Source organism: Nicotiana attenuata, unplaced genomic scaffold, assembly GCF_001879085.1.
Source record: "Nicotiana attenuata strain UT unplaced genomic scaffold, NIATTr2, whole genome shotgun sequence".
Lineage (NCBI taxonomy): Eukaryota > Viridiplantae > Streptophyta > Magnoliopsida > Solanales > Solanaceae > Nicotiana > Nicotiana attenuata.
This window is the reverse complement of record NW_017670811.1, coordinates 338771-357399: the sequence shown is the minus strand read 5'-3', so window position 1 is coordinate 357399 and position 18629 is coordinate 338771. Positions and strand designations below refer to the sequence as shown.

The 18629-nt window shown below is 42.3% G+C and overlaps 2 protein-coding genes across 2 annotated transcripts; one reads left to right on the top strand and one right to left on the bottom strand.

The window, feature by feature from the left end:
* Window positions 1–3199: 3199 nt before the first annotated feature.
* Window positions 3200–3814, top strand: LOC109243561. The gene has a single exon (XM_019410502.1). The coding sequence runs from the start codon at window positions 3200–3202 to the stop codon at window positions 3812–3814; it is 615 nt and encodes a 204-aa protein (XP_019266047.1).
* Window positions 3815–12396: 8582 nt separating this feature from the next.
* LOC109243565 lies at window positions 12397–14989 on the bottom strand. Its single transcript, XM_019410505.1, has 2 exons — window positions 14582–14989; window positions 12397–13839 (listed from the first exon to the last, which is right to left on the bottom strand). The coding sequence occupies exons 1-2, from the start codon at window positions 14675–14677 to the stop codon at window positions 12742–12744; spliced, it is 1194 nt and encodes a 397-aa protein (XP_019266050.1). The 5' UTR covers window positions 14678–14989; the 3' UTR covers window positions 12397–12741.
* Between the last annotated feature and the right edge of the window lie 3640 nt (window positions 14990–18629).

The window sequence follows — 18629 nt, the reverse complement described above, 5'->3', positions numbered from 1 at the left end:
CCCCCCCCCCCCCCCGCAACTCCTGCGCTTTGTCGAAAGTCAAAGCACCCACCTGATCCTGGTTTGACCATACAAAGCCCTCATCCCCCACTTCCTTACGATCGCTAAGCCCATCACTAATAATCTATGCTGAGTCGTGAGATTCTCGCCTGCTATAAACTTAATCCATGCACATACTCCTATTGCACTTCCGGAGGAGTAGATAATCAATTTGAGTCTTGGCCAACGAACTCCTAAATGTAACCAAGTGCTCCTCACTTTTTGGAAAGCACGAGTTTGCAATCACCAAATCAAAGGCTTTAGCACAATCCAACAACGATGTACCCCCTCCGTTTCTAACTCCAACGCCAAAGCCGCCAGGCACGCCGTCATACTCTCCAGATGTCGCCCCAATGTGACCATTGAACTCCCCTCCTACGAATAACTTCTGGGTGAGCAGAATGCCACGTACCAACCCATCAAATTCTTTCTAGAAGCGCCTCTTAATCTCCTCTTCAAAACCCACTTGATGCGCGTAAGCACTAATCACATTTAAAGTAGACCCTCCCACGACCAGCTTAATAACCATCAGCCTGTCATTCACCCTTCTAATCGGATATTGCTTTATAACCCGAATGAGCTTTCGGGTCGACAGAAAACACATCCGTTTATTGGCAACTATTAACCAAAAATTGAGTTTTTGTTTTTGAAAAGTAATTAAGTGAGTAGACATCTTGTTCAAACATTAGTACCGAAAGTTCCATCAAATTTACGAATCCTTGTGCAAATTAATTTGAATCATTGAGTGGATAGTTTACAATGTTTTATGATATTGTGTGGAATTAGACTGAACTAGAGCTTTTGCTTAAAGAATTCAATGTCCCGCTAGTTTTCTTCTGAATATTAAATATTAGAGAGTACTAATGCATTACGATTTTATTCGACGTAAAATTATCTTTGTGAAAGATAATATAAACTGAATCCCAATAAACTTGAATTTCTTCCACGTGATTTAGGTTTGGTCGTGCGTTGTAAATATAATCCTTTAGTCCTTCCATTGTGTATGGGTCCAAATTTGGATAACCACGACCACGACCATAGACGAGCACGACCAACGGCGAGGTCCTCGCAGCTTAACATGACTCTGATACAAGGTGCTAAGGAGATTCCTTGGAGGGGGCCCAGGAATATGTTTTGTAGGACCCAGAAGGGGTTTGTCCCTTCTATACAATGGGGGGAATAACTTTGTAAATAGGGGCTTCTTTTTCTTTTCTCTCTCTATCGGTAACATCTCTAAGAGACAGCGACGATTGTAATATTTTTCGATAAGCATTTTCTAACATCCAATCACAGATCTTCATGAGATTAAACAATTTTTTTATGTTCATTGCCTATCTTCTTTCGTTCTAAGTGATTATTATTCTTTGCTAAGATTTACCCTTTCATTTTTATTGATTGATTTGTTCAAAAAAGGTTGTGACATCTTTTGATACAAATAATTTGGCGCCGTCTGTGGGGATTTCTATAGCCAAGATTTTAGCTTCGCCTAGATCACCGAAAGAAGTAAACACCTATTCTCAACCTCGCGAAGTTCAGCAATGGCAGGAAAGGGTAAGACAAGATCAAAGGCGATAGTACACGTCACGAACAACCAGCTAGGCTCCATCAACGAAGCCGGCAGGGAAAACAATGAAAGCGTAACGCCAAGTGTTACACTCGAGGAAAATAAAGTGTCCACCCCTCATGAAAGCGTGATTATCTCACGCGAGATGGAAACCTCAACGTCCGCAGTAGGAGAAGCACCACCAGCTGTGAAGAGACTATTAGAGGAATGGCTGACAAACACCTTGAGCAGCATACTGGACAAACCCACTCAAAGGAATATCGGAGGCTCAATACACGCAGAAACTGCAGTTGTCGCCGATGAGACGGAAACTCCAATCGTAGGTAACACTCATATTGTCGTTGATGCAGGTAATGATGCAATCACGACCATTCTAAAGAAAATGGAAGATATAGAGAACGAGAACAAAACACTCCATGATCAGATGAAAGAACATCAGGAAAGAGTCGATAAAATACCGGGCGCTCCGAAGTTGCTACCAAAACGTGATGCAGGTCGATTCGTCGAGCAGCCGTATATTGAAGGAGCAGCCCCCCACGCTATCCCGAAAACATTCAAAATGCCGCCTTATTTAAAAATATACGATGGAACCACGGATCCGGAGGATCACCTGATTCACTATGTCACCGCGGTAAAAGGCAACGATCTGTGAAAAGAACAAGTTCCCTCGGTACTATTGAAAAAATTTGGCGAAACTCTGACAGGGGGAGCACTGACACGGTACTCCCAACTACCAGCGAGGTCAATATCGACATTCGAAGAAATGGTAGATAGGTTCGTAACCGCCCATGCAGGAGCGAAAAAGGCGGAAGCCAAAGTAAATGACATCTTCGCCGTCAGACAAATGATGGGCGAGGGACTTCGAGACTTCCTAGCCAAATTTAACAGGGTAAGAATGAGCCTACCCAACGTTTCGGATGGAATGGCGGTGACAGCCTTCTAGAATGGGTTAAACAGAAGCGGGTTGAAAGCAACCAAAAAATTATTGAGCAGGCTCATGAAATACCCTCCCACTACATGGGAAGAAATCCATAACGCCTATTGTGCCGAAGTAAGAGCGGATGAGGAAGACTTGAATGGAACGCTCCAACGGTTAACATCGGTCCAGACCTAAGCAAGGAGGGAGCACCGTATCGACGGGCGGAGGGATCAACCATCCCGTTTCAATCGAGAAAGGCATCAGCCTTACATCCGGGCGTCCATCCCACCACTACCACGACAAGCAGAGGTCACGCCCCGATATACCGGGCCACACCGAAACGAAAGAGGTATGCCTCCATTGCTTTCCGCTCATAACTTTTGCGTTTCTCCTTCAGAAATAGTATATGCACTGGAAAAGCTCGGCACAAAGGTGCAGTGGCCGCAAAAGATGAAGTCGGACCCGAGCACCCGGAGATCGAACGTTCTGTGTGAATTCCACCAGGAAAAGGGACACAAAACCAAAGACTGCATAGGTCTGCGGCAAGAAGTAGTAAGAATGTTAAACCAGGGCACCTGAAAGAACTGCTAAGCGACCGAGGACGAACCAACATCGCACGAGGACGCGATCAACCTCAAGGACCACCGATGCTGCCCTCGCCAGCCCGTATCATACAAATGATCATCGGAGGCAGCGACGATGCAGCAATCAACCATGTGAAATTCACCACCACACATAAACTCAAGCGGACAATCACCCAAGAACGGTATGACGACTTCGAAGATAGTATCATCTTCGATAAGTCGGATGCCAATGGTTTGTCTTTCCCTCACTATGATGCTTTAGTTATAACCTTACGTATTGCTGATACTGATGTGAAAAGAATAATGGTTGACGACGGGAGTGGCGCATGTATCATCTATCCCAGAGTCATCTCACAGATGAGACTCGAGGATAAGACAATACCTCGTTGCATAACACTAACGGGTTTTAACAATGCAGTGGAACGAACCTCGGGAGAAATAATGTTGCCCGTTTTGGCAGGAGGGGTCACCCTAAAAACGACGTTTCACGTCATAAACCAAGAAACAGCCTACAACGCTATCATAGGGCATCCGTGGATACATGCCATGCGAGCCATCCCGTCCAGTTTCTATAAAGTAATCAAATTTCCTACCCCATGGGGGACATTTAGCATCCGATGCGAGCAACGCACCGCCCAAGAATGCTACCGCATCGCCCAGGATTGCACACACACCAAACAACTTCAAGGGGCAAGTGCGGAAGCATAGCAATCATCCATGTCAGGAACCAAACCCGACATACAAATAGAGGCCATCAGAGATCCGGATGTCGTAGAAGACTGCAAGGCTACCATAGAAGACCTCGACCCCATCCAACTGGACAACACCGACGGCATGAAAAAGGCCTACATCGGACACAACCTCTCAGAACCAGGTAAATATCATGAGTTCTTAACTAATAATGCCGATTTGTTTGCCTTTTCCCATTCAGATATGCCAGGAATCCCGAGGGATATTGCCACACACAAGCTGAATGTCAATCCTCTTTACCCGCCGGTGCGACAAATGAGGAGAAAGTTCAATGCCGCCATCAACGAGGCGGTTAGCGAAGAGGTTGATAAGTTACTCGCCAATGGTTCCATCCGAGAGTCGAAATACCACCAATGGGTCGCCAATGTGGTCATGGTCAAAAAGAAGAACGGGAAATGGCGGATGTATGTTGACTTCACCGACCTAAACAAAGCATGCCCGAAAGATTCCTTCCGCTACCACATATCGACCAGGTCATCGATGCCACAGCGGGGCACGAACTATTAAGCTTCCTGGATGCCTACTCTGGTTACAACCAAATTCTTATGGCCGAAGAGGACCAATAAAAGACCACTTTTATCACTCAACGAGGAACGTACTGTTACAAGATAATGTCGTTCGGACTCAAGAACGCCGGGGCGATGTATCAAAGATTAGTCACCAAAATGTTCAAAGAACAGCTCGATAAGACCATGGAGGTGTACATCGATGACGTGCTAGTAAAATCAAAAAAGAAAGAGGATCACATCGGTCATCTGAAGGAACCCTTCGAGATTCTGAGGCAATACGGGATGAAATTGAACCCCGAAAAATGCGCCTTTGACGTAACCTCGGGAAAGTTCCTTGGTTTTCTGGTATCGCAAAGGGGCATCGAGGTCAACCCGGATCAGATTAGAGCCATCGAAGGAATACCAGAGACATTAACTCAAGAAACAAGTGCAGAAGTTAACAGGACGAATAGCCGCCCTGTCGAGGTTCATTTCACGATCATCAGACAGATGCCATAAATTCGTCAATGTGCTGAGGAAAGATCACAGATTGCAGTGGAATGCAGAGTGCATCGAAGCCCTGAGAAAGCTGAAAGCGTACCTATCCTCGCAGCCACTACTCGTCAAGGCAGACCGAGGTGAATGCCTACTAGTATACCTGGCAGTCTCCGAAGTCGCGGTAAGTGCAGTCTTGATCCACGAAAACAAAGGTACGCAATCTCCGATTTACTATATCAGCAAAACCTTAATTGATGCTGAAACAAGGTACCCACACCTTGAGAAACTAGCTTTGGCACTAGTCGTAGCTTCACGAAAGCTTAGACTATATTTTAAATGTCACCCCATAAAAGTGGTGACAATCTTCCCCCTCAAGGGCATCTTACACAAACTCGAATTATCGGGTAGATTGGCTAAATGGGCCATAGAATTAAGCGAGCACGACATAACATACAAACCGCGAAGTGCCATTAAGTCGCAAGTGCTCGCCGATTTCATCGCTGATTTCAGCGCCAAAATATTGCCTGAAGTAGAGCAGGAGGCGCTCCGCGCTTCCGCACATTCCGACCTTTGGGTCCTCTACACTGACGGCGCATCTAATGCATCGGGATCGGGATAGGGACTCGTCCTCGAGGTTCCTACGGGCGAAGTAATTCGCCAGTCCATACGATGCCCCGAGATGACTAACAACGAGGCCGAGTATGAAGCTTTGATTGCACGGTTGAAATTAGCCCTCAAATATGGTGCTCGACGACTCGTCCTCCATTGCGACTCTCAACTCGTAGTGAACCAAGTCACCGGGACTTTCCAAATCAAAGAACAAACACTACAAAAGTACCAGTCAGAAATTCACAAACTGCTGCCAGAATTCGATGAATGTCGCCTCAACCAAATACTTAGGGCGCAAAATATCGAAGCAGATGGCCTCGCCAAGCTAGCAGCCACCACCAAAAACATCAACAAGGAAAACGTGGTCACCCTTATACATTACGCCATAGACCAAGTCGAGGTACATTCTGTAAACCTAACCTGGGACTAGCGCAACCGTCTCGTAACATATTTGCAGGATGGAACGCTTCCACAAGATAAGAAAGAAACCAAAAAGCTCCGAATACAGGAAGCCAGATACAGTCTCGTAAACGGTGATATCTACAAGAGAACGTTCGGCGGCCCCTTGGACAAATGTCTTGGGCCAAACCAAACAAGGCGAGTACTGGAAGAGGTACATGAGGGGCATTGCGACGCCCACACAGGAAATGGTGCCCTCGTCCGATGCCTCATCCGCGTCGGATACTACTGGCCACCATGAAAAAAGAAGCCGCGGACTATGTCAGGAAGTGTGAGCTGTGTCAAAAGTACGCCCCCATGATACACCAAGAAGGGGAACTCCTGCATTCCGTCACTTCGCCATGGCCATTCATGAAGTGGGGGATGGACATTGTCGGACCCCTCCCAGCAGGACGAGGTAAGGTACATTTCCTTTTGGTTTTAACTGATTATTTTTCTAAATGGGCGGAAGCAGGTGCATACACTCAAATACGCGAGCAAGAGGTCATCGCATTCATATGGAAAAATATAATATGTCGCTTCGGCATCCCCAAAGAAATCAACTGTGACAACGGACCTCAATTCGTCGGAAAGAAAACGACTGAATTTTTCAAAAAATGGCACATCAAACGTATACTCTCCACACTATACCACCCCGCCGACAATGGCCAAGCCGAATCTTCCAATAAGGTAATACTGAATATCTTGAAAAAGAAGCTCGAGGACGCCAAAGGGATATGGCCTGAACTACTAGCAGAATTACTATGGGCATACCGCACTACACCAAAAGCCAGCACAGGCGAGACGCCATATTCACTAGTCTACGGAACCGACGCAGTTATACCCGTCGAGTTCGGAGAGCCTAGCTTGAGATACTCCAGCGAGAGCGGACCAAACAACTACGAAAGTAGGCTACAGGATCTGGATGAAGTCGAAGAACGAAGAGACATGGCCCACATAAGAATGGTAGCCCAAAAGCAACAAGTAGAAAGGTATTACAACAAGAAGGCCAAAGTGCGACCGCTCAAGATCGGAGATTACATTCTTAAAGCTAAAACACAAGCAGCGAAGGACCCTAACGAGGGAAAGCTAGGAACAAATTGGGACGAACCATGCAATATCACGGCAGCAGCAAACAAAGGGCATTCTAGTTAGAGACAATGGAGGGAAAACTACTCCAAAACAATTGGAACGTCGCTCATCACAAATACTTCCACTTCTGAAGGGAGGCGCCACCTAAGTCGTACTCTTTTTCCCTCACCTGGGTTTTGTCACGATCGAGTTTTTCCAGTGAGGTTTTTAATGAGGCGGCAAGGGAGACGTCTCGAGGTTCGAAGTATTGTTCATTACCCCACCCGTCAACGTATTCTCCGGACAAAGTAATGAAGGGACTGGATATAGATATTCAAATCTCCATTGTATATGCAAAGTGGACATGTGATTCTTACAAGAATATAATCGAATCTCCATCGTATATGCAAAGTTGACATGTGATTCTTACAAGAATATATTCAAATCTCCATTGTAGATGCAAAGTCAACATGTGATTCTTACAAGAATACAATTAAAACTCCTGTATGAACAAAGTCGACAGGTATTTTCCCACGAGAATATGACCAAACCGCCACTATGAACATCCCAATGGCCAAGGCCATCGATGAAAATATGTTCGACTTCATTCGAACTGCGACGGGATCCTACTTCGACGACAGTTTGAAGCAACATCCCAATGGCCAAGGCCATCGATGAAAATGTGTTCGACTTCGCTCGAACTATGACGGGATCCTACTTCGACGACAGTTTGAAGCAACATCCCAATGGCCAAGGCCATCAACAAAAATGTGTTCGACTTCGTTCGAACTACGACGGGATCCTACTTCGACGACAGTTCGAAGCAACATCCCAATGGACAAGGCCATCGACGAAAATGTGTTCGACTTTGTTCGAACTACGACGGGATCCTACTTCGACGACAGTTCGAAGCAACATCCGAATGGCCAAGGCCATCGACAAAAATGTGTTCGACTTCATTTGAACTACGATGAGATCCTACTTCGACGACAGTTCGAAGCAATATCCCAATGGCTAAAGGCCATCGACAAAGCAAAATTCGCCCAAAAATTCGACAAGTATTCGAGAAACCATAAATACTATAAAGGTCACCACCAAAACAATTTCATCATTTACAACAAAAGTCACTAACGCCTATCTTCACGATGGGCTCAAGCACGCCCAAACAAAAACCTTGAAACAAAAATAATTACAAAATTACACATCACCCTCAGTGGGGTAGGCATCCTCATACCAAGAGTCGTAGGTAAGGCGGTTTGCATCATCAAAGATGACTTCATCCCCATCAGGCGTACGGGGGTCGTACCCACATGTCTCACGAGCTGAACGAGCTTCGGCGCGGACACCCTGAAGTTCAGTTTCAGACGCCTGCCCTTTTGTAAAAAGAGCCTTATATATTTCGAGCTGGGCCTCAGCATAAACCCACAACTCGTATGCACGATGAGGTACGATAGGCTCGACCAAAGTACGGGAAGTAGAAGGATGATGGCGTCGATTCGCATCCTCCGTCCTCAAGACGGATAACTCAGCCTCCAACTCCTTGATACGGCCCTCAAGACCTACCACTTTGAGTGCAGAAGTCTCTTTTTCTTTGGACCGCTCCGACCTACAGGTACGAAGGGTATCCTCCAAAATCGCCGCTTCAGAAATGGTGGCCACCAGTCTGTCAGCATCCACATTCAGCTCACTCCTAAGCTCATCAATCTTCGCCGACTTCGCGCTCAATTCACCAATCAAATCGGCCACCTTTGCATGCAGATCGGCATTCTCGGCCACAACGCCTCTACTTAACTCTAGCTCATCCTCAGTCGCCTTAAGAGACGCTTCGAGCTCACTACTACGGGCGATGGCTCTCACCAAGTCCTCATCCCGTTCCCTTAATTCTTCGACCTTGCACGCCAGTTGGTCTTCCCTTTGCTTAAGCCCTTCAAGAAACAGTTGGAAGTCCGAGTCCTGAGTATAGATATCGGCCATCGCATGGTGCTTGGTGCGATATTGTTGATATTTGGAAGACATCTTCCCGTAGATGGCCGTTTTTTTTCTTTCCCGGCGCTCACGCTCGGCCTCCATAATGAGAGTCTACCATAAAGAACGAAGTAAAAAATATATATAATAGGCAAGAAAAACAGACAAAAACCCAAATAGAAAGAGAGAAGAAAACTTCACCCGCAAAGCCATGCCGGCAACACTCTGAGATAACTCCACGTCACTCATTGTTCTGAGCAACTCATTTTCGGGGGAAGAGCATAAAGGGGCTAAGGCAGAAGCCACCTGCTCATAATTCGACAGCAAGTTGTAATTCCCGGGGATAACTATATGTCAGTCGGAACCCTCCGTCCTGACCTCTACACAAGTTTGGCGTTCTGTAAATTTGCGAATTTCCTCCGGGTCTACGTCCGAACCTGAGCCTTTGCCCTGAACATGCAGACCCCCTCCAACGTTGGAGGACGCACCTCCCTCCGCAGAACGCACCAAGCCACCTCCTAGGAAAACCCCTTCCATTTTGGGGAGACCTACCTGCCAAGATAGCATCGGCCATGAAAGTAGGTACGGGTGCCGTCTGTGATGCACCTACTCGGCTTCTACTAGTGTCCACTGCCACCCCTTTCCCAAGCTCCACTCTGCTCTTTTTCCGCAGCGATGGCTTATCCCCATTAAAGGATTCATCCAAGGGGTGAGGGCTCAGGACGGAAGAAGCCTCTTCCCTCACGACCAATCCTCGAGAGGAACCTTCTATTTGGAGCGGTCGAGTACAACCCCCTCGAGCTGGTTTGGCTAAGGTAAACTGCGTTCCCGCAGTAGCAATGGCTTGTCGGAATGTAGGGACTGGGGCCCTGTGCTGGATACCCCTCGACCTGCCATCATAAAGAATCGTATCAGTAGTTAATGACATATGACCAATGATGTAACGTAAAGGAAGAAGCTTACCAGATAAAACCTTGGGGCCGTAACGTCTCACGAAGGAAGGCCAATCTCGTGTCTCTACTGCATGGGGCAATAGACGAGCCACCCAATCCTTTATGTTAGCAATAGGGCGGGGTGGACGCCCCATAGCTACAAGCAAGAAACATACAAACTATAAGGAACGAAGAAGAGAAGAAAGAACAAAAAGAAGAAAGAAGTGGCGACACTCACGTTTATCATTCCACCGCTCCGGGAACCTAGCAGGGTCGGATACGATGTGGGCAGTTCTGACAAAGAAATACTTATGCCATAACTTACGACTCGCCCGATCGTCGGTTCCAACTACTAACCCTTTTGTTCCACGATGCCTCAAATACACCATCTTGCCCCTGTGAAAGCTGGGCAAGAACAGGTGCAAGAGGTGATGGATGGTCACCTCACACCCCTCCAACTCTGCATACTTCGTCAACAGTAGAAGTACCTTAAGCGTGTACGGTGAAAGTTGTGCCGCGAAGACTTGATAAAATCTACAAAATTCCTCCGCTAGCTGAGGAAGGGGGAAAGAATATCCAATCACAAAAGGGTAATCGTAAAAGGCGCAGTACCCAGGTCTGTGGACTTCCACGAGGTCCATTCTCGCCGGAACCATATCTACGTGAGCGGGGATGTTGTATTTTGCACGGAGAGCGTCTATATAAGCTTGGTCCATCTCAGAGATCACTGGGGGAGGAGTAGGAGAAGGATCTTTAAGGAAGTCACTCCGGGATGAGGGGTGTCTCGGTAGTAATTCCTCCACAGTAAGAAAGCTACCCCCCTCTTCCACCATTATGTCCTCACCACCGAAGGGAAAAGCCACGGACAGCGGGTCCGCCTCAGAAACCCCTTCGTGGAATAGATGTGTTCTAGGCATTGTTGTGGCAGGAAAGATATTAGTGTAGCGGGGGAAGTGTAGGTGAAGAATGAAGGAAGGAAAGAGCAGAAAAACTGCAAGAACAAATGCCGGAAAGACGAGGAAGAGTAACCGAAGGTGAAACGGACAAGAGTTTTTGAAATGACAAATCCTCCACCTATTTATAGGATTGGGTAGCATCGGGATCGAAGCGGAAAGCAGCAGAGTGGCACCGTAATCGAGGCGAAAGGCTGCAAATTGGTACCAAAACCGAAGCGACATGCCGTCAGCCTCAGTCTCGAAAACGCGCGTAATCATGACGAAAAGGCAGATAACGTCATTTCATGATGAGACAGCCGATACTTTGCTGAGCACGTTGACCCCCTGCAGTTGACCAGGATGTGGTACTTCACGAAACCAAATTTCTCCGCGAAAGGCAAACGGTGTTCGCTTATCGAGGACGCGTCGAATTGCGACCTCTACAAGCGGAGGGACTAACTGTATGAGTCCAAATTTGGATAACCACGACCACGATCACAGACGAGCACGACCAACGGCGAGGTCCTCACAGCTTAACATGACTCTGATACAAGGTGCTAAGGAGGTTCCTTGGAGGGGGCCCAGGAATATGTTTTGTAGGACCCAGAAGGGGTTTGTCCTTTCTATATAATGGGGGGAATAACTTTGTAAAAAGGAGCTTCTTTTTCTTTTCTCTCTCTCGGTAACATCTCTAAGAGACAATGACGATTGTAATATTTTCCGATAAGCATTTTCTAACATCCAATCACAGATCTTCATGAGATTAAACAATTTTTGTGTGTTCATTGCCTGTCTTCTTTCAGTCTAAGTGATTATTATTCTTTGCTAAGATTTACCCTTTTATTTTCATTGATTGATTTGTTCAAAAAGGTTGTGATATCTTTTGATACAAACACATTGATCTATAGTTTTGTTAGCTTATAATTATTAATGTAGTTATTTTATTAATAATAAATTAAAAAGTATTAATGTCTGAAACTTGGAAAAATGGCCATAATCATATTTCTAAAACTATAAAATCGAACACAAAACCGTTTAAGCACATTGGATTGGTAATAAAACACAGTATAAATTATACAAAAATTCTTTTGAATAACAATGATTTGTTAGTTTCGGGTACCAACCTCCAAAGGCTTTAAGAAAACAAATTAATCAAACCTTTGTGTTTCACGTCTTGGAATTCAAAACAAAAAACTAACAAACTTTCTTCAATTTTGTAAAGTAGTAATTATTTTAATTTTAATACTTTGAAAATACCTATGTACAATTGAGCAAACTACTTCAATTCTAATGCATTTGTTTCCCGTTTAGCTAGATGAAAGATTAGAATATTTAGTTTTAGTATTTACTTTTTTTTTTTATTCCATTCATAATTCTACTCCCTAACATGTCTATTTGCAGTTGTGTTCTTCCTATATAAGTTTTTGTCAAAATTAATATGAATAGTTAAGAGTAAAAAAGTCGATTAAGACTTTTAGGATATTTTAGTCGGTCAATATTTAGCATGAAACATCCCTAAAGCTTAGAGGATGGACCACATACTGCAGTAATGGCCGTTTGAGATCACAATACCAACTTGATGCATATAGTAGAAAGCTAGTTAATTAATCAATTAAGAAAAGGGACATATTTCTGGTCTAAACGCTAGGTGATATGTAACACAAGAAATGTGAATAAATTAGTAGTGATCCAAAATTTCCCATAATCAGGAATTGATATACTACAGGATACAGAGTTATGCACATGTTTCAAACTAATAGCAGTTCTGCAACAGAAAGCTCCTCATTTGTCCAATAGACATGCTTGATCTCTCAGAAGCTATATACAAAAATCCTTGACTTCCCAAATCTGAGTATTCATCCCAACATTCCGTTTCACAGCATCGTCATTTGCAGAACTGCACCCTTGACATTCACAAAAATTAAATATAATAAACCCTGCTAGATCGATCACCCACTTTCTCTCAAGCAATTCCCCGGCAACATAAACTTATACTTTTCTGCATTTTCCAAAAGATAAGCCGGTAGGTGAACAGCTGAATAAGAGTGGGGAATAGGACCCATTTTGCCAATGATTTCCCTGAATGTATACTCCTCCGGTAGCATATCAAATAAATCATCCCCATTGCAGATAACCTTTTGTACTCTCTTAGGGTTGAGAAAATGCGAAAATCTGACCCTGTCAAAATGGCTGTAGGCTTTCATCTTAAAAATAAATTCACTTACGTGGCGGAAGCAAAAGCTACAATGCCACCCTGAGTCTGCCAATATGACGTCTGACTGTCGGTAATGAGCATATCTTGTCTTACCCGATTGGTAGCGATGGACAGAAGCTCTCCAGCTATCATTATCCACAAGGAACTCAAAAGAGTAAAGATAATTCTTCAACCGAAGATGAAGAACTGAAGGTATGTCGTCACACCACCTCAAGAGATTGATTGTATGTCTACTAGGTATCTCATCGACATCTGACATTATCAACAAGTCATCATCCTGAATACCTGCTTGCTTTAGAAGATAATCCAATGCAAGCCTTTGATAAGCCTCCTCAACAAAAGGGTTCTCTCCTCTTCTAAATCTCCCAGGAATTTGTCCATACGTCAATCTTGACTCAACGAATTCAAACTGATCTCTGTGATTAGCAAAGTAAGAAGGCTTTGGCAACCCAGTGAACGTTGAATTCGATTCAAGTAAAACAAATTCTGTAATATAAGGGTACAACTCCTTCCACCGTATAGTAAGCATGTCAACCTCATTATTGAACAACACAACATCAAAGACACGCCTCGGGTACTCACGAATTCCCCAGCCATGAAGTTTACAGAGATTCTCCATTGACACATTCTCATGATAATAGTGAGGCATTTCATTAAATGGCTTTGGTGGTTTTTCCCATAAAGGCCGTAGAAAGTAAGTGATTTTCTGCCCATGTACGTATATACCCCAGACACAAGTTGGTATCAAAACAAAGAGAAAGATATATGTTTTAAGATCCAAGCCACGCAAAATACATTTTAGTCTCGACATGCTCAAGGCTCGTCCAGTTTCCTGCATTCAACAGAATCTTTTGTTAGGTATAAAATAAGAACAGCATTTTATACTCAGAAAGCGTATACACAATATGTATCTACATGCATTATTACATTATGCCACAGAACTTCAAATATACATTTTTGAGTATGCATATCAAATATCAAGTACAAGCAAGCGAAGGCCTCAAATCCGAAAGCAAAATAAAATCTCAAAGGGTGCAAGGGATTTTTAGCCCTTTTCAGTGAACTTTTTGTCATTCCACTTCCAAGATCAATAACGTCAAAAATATGTGCTTAAACTACGAATATGCTTCAGCCAAAAGAGGAATAGTACTTGGTGCTGTGCCACTTTCCATTAAAATACAAGTAAACAATTCATGGAAAAGAATAAAATGGAAAGCATCCTCTTCCAGCAAACCCTTTATTTCCTTTGAAATTAATAGAACAATATGTTTGTTCGTATAAAAAATATGAAAATAGAAAAGAAAACAGAAAAGCAAACTATAATCAGATCACACGTCAATTAGCTTTCTGTTTCAACAAAAATTTATTAAAGATGCTAATTTTCATCAGGGTCCCAAGAATATAAACCCCAATACTTGAAATTTCCGTCTTCCTGTCTAATATAATTACAAAGTAAAACTCTACCAAGAATGAAAAAAATTCTAAAAAGAAAAAGAACATAACAACAGAAGAACCTGAAATCAAATGGGTAGAGACATGTATGAATTCAAATAAGTTAAAAGAAGAAATCTCACCTCATTACATAAATCATCCTTCTTCTTGGAACAATAACCAGATCCCCCTTCTGCAACCGTGTAAATTTTGTCACAACATTTAGAAATACCCCACATCTTTCTCTTTAACTCTATTTCTGTGCTTATATAACCTTGTTGATTTTACAGATCAAACTCCAAATCAGAACAATTGGATATTTCCACCTAGGTGGGTGTAAAATAATATAAAGATTTTTCAAGACAAACAAACCTAGATTTTTCAGACCCTTAAAGTTGGCAAAATATGTATATATTGAAATGAATTTGTTGGGCGACAAAATTGCCAGAAAGCTGTTTGTGGTGAAGGGTTTGCTTAACTGGTTAATGGGTAGCAGTTGTAAAGAATATGTTATACAAAGACAGCCGTTTTCTTTTCTTCTTCTGCCCCCACTTTTTGCTGGCTCAATATAAACTTTTCCCACACTACAGCATATTCTTTTTATTGGACATGATTACCCTTATGTTTTTTTTTCTTGTTATTCCTTATTCTCACTGCTCTTTTATCATTTTTTTTTAATCTGCCGAAAATAGTTTTTCTATAAAATTACACTATTTTTCTTACTTGTATAATTATTCTGAATTTATTATTATTTGTTGATTACCTTTATGTTAGTCCAAATTGTTGAAAATATCAATGGGTAATTGAGTCATTTACTGTGTACGATACCCTTTAACATTGTCCAGGTCTCCTAACGCGTCGACTTGACTAACTCAATGCAAGGGGTTGGGTGGATGAATTAACTTTAGAATTAACAAGTATGTTTATTGAATTTTTAATTGCTGTATCTTCCAAACTCCTATATTACTTTCACTATTTTTCAAATTTTGGTTGGCATGTAGCAATTGGATTTTCTGTTAGTATCTAGCGTCACGATCCCATCTTCTTTCCTTTTCTTTTCCCTCTTTGAGAACGTGGAATTTTATTAGTTTCAATTTACTTTAACTTTTGTTATTTAAGGGTAAATTGATTATTACATTTTAAAAGAGATTATGTCAATCGTGTATTGGAAAAAAAAAAAGGACTTGCTGTTGTTTGGCCATAACTCTATAGTTTTATGACATTACTTGCTTCGCATTTGAGTATTTTAATGATAATTGAGCAATGTTTGTGTTTGATTAAGTTAAGTTTATGTGTAGGAACAATTGAACGCATGTGGAAAGAAAGTTGCACTAAATAACATTGAAAAATCTAGAGTAGAGCACGAAAGGAAAGTCGGCGCAGGGCACGACATAGGTGGTCTCCAGGCGGCGCCCCCTCCACCCAATGCAATACAGGCTGCGCTCCAATTGGCGCCTCATGAGAGGATAATGGTGCCCCACATGTAACCTAGCGAGATTCAAATGGCGCCTCACATGGCGCCTCGAGAGAGGAAAGTGGCGCTGCACATGGCACTTAGCGAGATTCAAATGGCGGCTCACATGGTGCCTCGCGCCAGTGCCTCTATCCGAGAGAAAATTATCTTCTTGTTGATTTTGGACTTGGACATTCCGACCCTAACCTATAAATACCCCTTAAACTTGTCTAAGAAAGGGGTTGAATGTTTTTTAAGGCAAGGAGGGATAAGGAACACAACTAGAGGACGAAATCATCTAACCTTCCATTCTTCATCTAGTATTTGTAGTTTTTATGATTCAAAGTAATATTTTGATTGATCATACAATTATGAGTGGCTAACCATCTCTTATTCTCGGATTATGGGTAGTTTTTTTATTATTGACGTATAATGATTGTTGAGATTATTTGCTTTAATTATACTGATTTATTTATTCAATCTAATATGTAGCTAATAGCAGAATACCATCTACGAATTTATAATTGAACTCGAAAGCGCGAATTATATATTGCATATAAGATTGAATAAACTAAGTTCTTAAATCCGGGTATTCGAGAATAGATTCGCAATTACAATAGACATATGCTATTGCCTTACTTGATTACTATCGCAAGAATTAAACATGCATTCTAGTCAATTCTAATTCTACAAACATATAGTATTAGATTGGCTTGAGTAGGCGAGCGAGGTGTCGAAAGAATCTCACGAGCAAAATAAACCCTGCTAGTCAATAAATCAGACAACTTTGATGCTTACTCCTTTGAAATTTGCGGCCCTGTCGAAGAATAATCTCCAACCATCATAAGCTTTGGCGACATACATTGATGCAAATCAAGAAGATATATTAGCCTTTTGTTATTTAGCTCACAAAATTAAGTTCTTATATACCCACGAATAGGTGTGTGGACGTGTCTTCAAGTTCAAGAGGCCCAAGATTGATTTCAAGAAGCCAAGACCCTTTCCTTCTTAAAATAGGATTTAGTTTATTCCTTTTAGAATATGGATTTTTCTTTTAGTAGGATTCTAGTTTCTTTTCCTTGTAGAATAGGGATTTTACTTTCCTTGTCTTTAGTTGTTTAATTTTCTTATTAGAATAGGAATTGTAGTCATCAAAGAAGAGACTCTAGGCCTCTATAAAGGGTTCTCTTTCCTTTTATAATGCAATTCTAGTTTTTAGGGTTTGCCTAGTTTTACAATAGAGTATTTTTCTCTATTTTATCTTCTTTATCCTTGTTTTTGGTTCTAAGCAAGGTGGTGATAGTCTTTATCTTATTTTCAATTGTGTGTGGTGTTTCTTTATCAAGTTAATTGATTCCAAGTGGTGATTTTAGGAACTTGTTTAGTTCTTGTTCTTTCAAGAACATGTTTCTTGATCTAAATTCGTTCTTTTGATATAATAGATTCATAAATTTCATTGAACTGGTGAAGCATCATTATTTACGTGTTTTGAATGAGTAAATAGTCTTTCTTATAGTTCAGATTGTCATCTTTCACCTCGTTTTTGAATCATCAGATTTCGAGTCCTAAAACTTGAGATACATTATTTCTTGAAATTGGCCTACAAACCACGTTTTCGTTTCAAGATCTTGATCATGGTCGGTTGGTTCTTTGTTAACTCGAAGAATCACATCAATTTGGTATCAGAGCAGCAGGTGGTGAACCTAATATACAAGCAAGAAAAGGCCGTTGGGTTCAAGAAGGTGAAGGAAGAACAACCGACCGTGACATGGAGATGGAAGAGTTGAGAATGATAATAGAACAACTACAGAGGCAACTCCAACACTAGGAAAGGTAAGAATGACGTAGAAGGCACAAGGAAGACGATGAAGGGGACTCTGATATTAACCCCTTTCATATGGATGATGGAAATGAATCTAGTGAAAATTCGGATCCTCCTAGGAGACAACGAGACAATGAATCTAATCGCCCAAGGAGAAGGAGGAACCTTACTTGGGAGAAAAGGGATGATGTGAAGGTTGATGTTCCTGATTTTGATGGAAAAGCACAAAGGGATGCGTTTATGGAGTGGTTATTGACTATTGAACGGATCTTTGAGTTCAAGGATTATTCTGAGGAGAAAAAAGTTAAGATCGCTGCCATCAAGTTTAAGGGATATGCTTCACTTTGGTGGGACAATTTGAAGCGAGAAAGAGAAAGAGAAAGAGAAGGTCATGGTAAGATTCGAACTTGGGAGAAGATGAAGAGAGAACTTCGAAGACATTTTCTTCCTGATACGTACAAACAAGAGAATTATCTTAAATTTCATAACTTTTTCCAAGGTGACCAGACCGTGGAAGACTATACTCGAGAGTTTGAATACCTCATGATTAAGTGTGATACCCGAGAACCTGAGGAACAGACTATAGCAAGATATATTGATGGCTTAAGGCGTGCCATCTCCGATGTTATTCGGCTACAACCTTATTGGACATTCAATGATGTACGAATGTTTGCCATCAATATTGAAAAACAACAAAAGGAGCCAAAGAAATTATACTCCAAGAATAATTACTCCAACCAAGGAGTACTAGTGGTAGTGGTGGAAATTCCAAGGCAATTTATAAAGGTAATTCTTCTAATTCATCTTCAAAGGGTGATGAAAAGAAACCTGAGGGGGATATGACTAGGAGAAGATGTTTCAAGTACCAAGGTTTTGGGCATGTGCAAGCTGATTGTCCTAACCGAAAGGCTGTTAT